General features: G+C 31.3%; 1 protein-coding gene across 1 annotated transcript in view; it reads right to left on the reverse strand.

Annotated features, from left to right (window-relative positions):
* LOC106469180 (DDB1- and CUL4-associated factor 1-like) overlaps positions 1-1,518 on the reverse strand; it is a 93,654-nt gene that overhangs the window by 14,546 nt on the left and 77,590 nt on the right. Inside the window, exon 29 of the mRNA XM_022397615.1 lies at positions 20-118. Coding sequence (XP_022253323.1) covers positions 20-118 — 99 coding nt within the window. The remainder of the gene's footprint in view (positions 1-19; positions 119-1,518) is intronic.

Raw genomic sequence — 1,518 nt, forward strand, 5'->3', positions numbered from 1 at the left:
GGACTGGATAGGGTTTTACCAATACTTGAGTAGTCTGTTCCGTTGAAAGTTCGGAAAGATGAACCAAAAGAGCTTTTCATCTGGTCCTCATCAATATCTGATTCTTCTTCTAACATGGCTGTCATTTGGATTACAGAAACATACATAAAGAACTGCTAACAATTACATATATTTAATGACAAAAACAAACTTCATGTGGTAATGGTAAAATAAAGTAAGCCACTGCAGAGTAAGCGTGATATTCAGTAGCATTATACACTTACTATGGAAACTATTAGTATTTTTGTTTTTATTTAGAGTAAGTTATTAAAGTCAGTTACACTTCAATACAAAACTTACCAATTATTACAGGTGAAAACCACAAAACGCATTAACTTAATCTACATTTTGATCCTGTGTTTCATAGCATTAACCCATTGACTGCGGGCGCTCTAAGTGCACATGGAATTTTACAAGTCATACACCGTATACGGTACACTTGCATTCAACTGCCGGAGGTCGACTGTACCCTATACAGCAAATCTGCAGTCAACATCCTAAAGTAATATTCTTCTTATTCTGACCAGACTAATCATTTTTACAAGATTGTCGCTTTACAACATATTTGTGTCATGTTTGTTAAAACCCTATCTATTCCAGGCATCTTCACATTGTTATGTTTGTTAAAACCCTATCCAGTCCAAGCATTTTCACATTAACGTTTGTTTGAACCTTATCTAGTCCAGGCTTTTTCACATTGTTATGTTTGTTTAAACCCTATCCAGTCCAAGCATTTTCACATTAACATTTGTTTGAACCTTATCTAGTCCAGGCTTTTTCACATTAATTACCTGTTTGTTTAAACCCTATCCAGTCCAAGTATCTTCACATTATTATGCTTGTTAAACCCGATCCAGTCCAAGCATCTTCACATTGTTATGTTTGTTAAAACCCTATCCAGTCCAAGCATCTTCACATTGTTATGTTTCTTTGAAAACATAGTGGATCACAGTATAACTAAAATTAAAAAAAATAATGCATTTGACTGTATTATAGTATAATTGATGCTAGTAACACAGTGTCATTATATATTTGTATTCTTCATGGTATATGGATAAAAAAAAAGAACTTTATTTCTGTCCTTTATATTAAGTCAGAACCTGTAATTGCAGGCATCAACTTGCTCTACGAATAAAATCAATTAATTCATATGTAACATATTTGAAGTGATTTAAGACTTATAAAAGTATTATAAGATAGCAGTGTCTTCTTAGTTGTTAACAATAATTCGATTTCAAACTTCAAGGAAAAAGAGCTTTAATTAGAAAGAAATTTAAGAAGTATGAATAATAAGTAAACTTAATGGTTCAAAAATGATTCTTAATCATACTTAGAAGATTCATTTTTGGATGTGTATAATTTATAGTTGTTCGGGTGCACGTACAACTAACTTGATTTAATGCAGTAAGATGAATAGTGGAAAGGATATTTTTTTTTGTAAAAGTGATATATTTAGTGAAAACATAATATATGAATAAT

This window comes from Limulus polyphemus, unplaced genomic scaffold, assembly GCF_000517525.1.
Source record: "Limulus polyphemus unplaced genomic scaffold, Limulus_polyphemus-2.1.2 Scaffold3341, whole genome shotgun sequence".
NCBI lineage: Eukaryota > Metazoa > Arthropoda > Merostomata > Xiphosura > Limulidae > Limulus > Limulus polyphemus.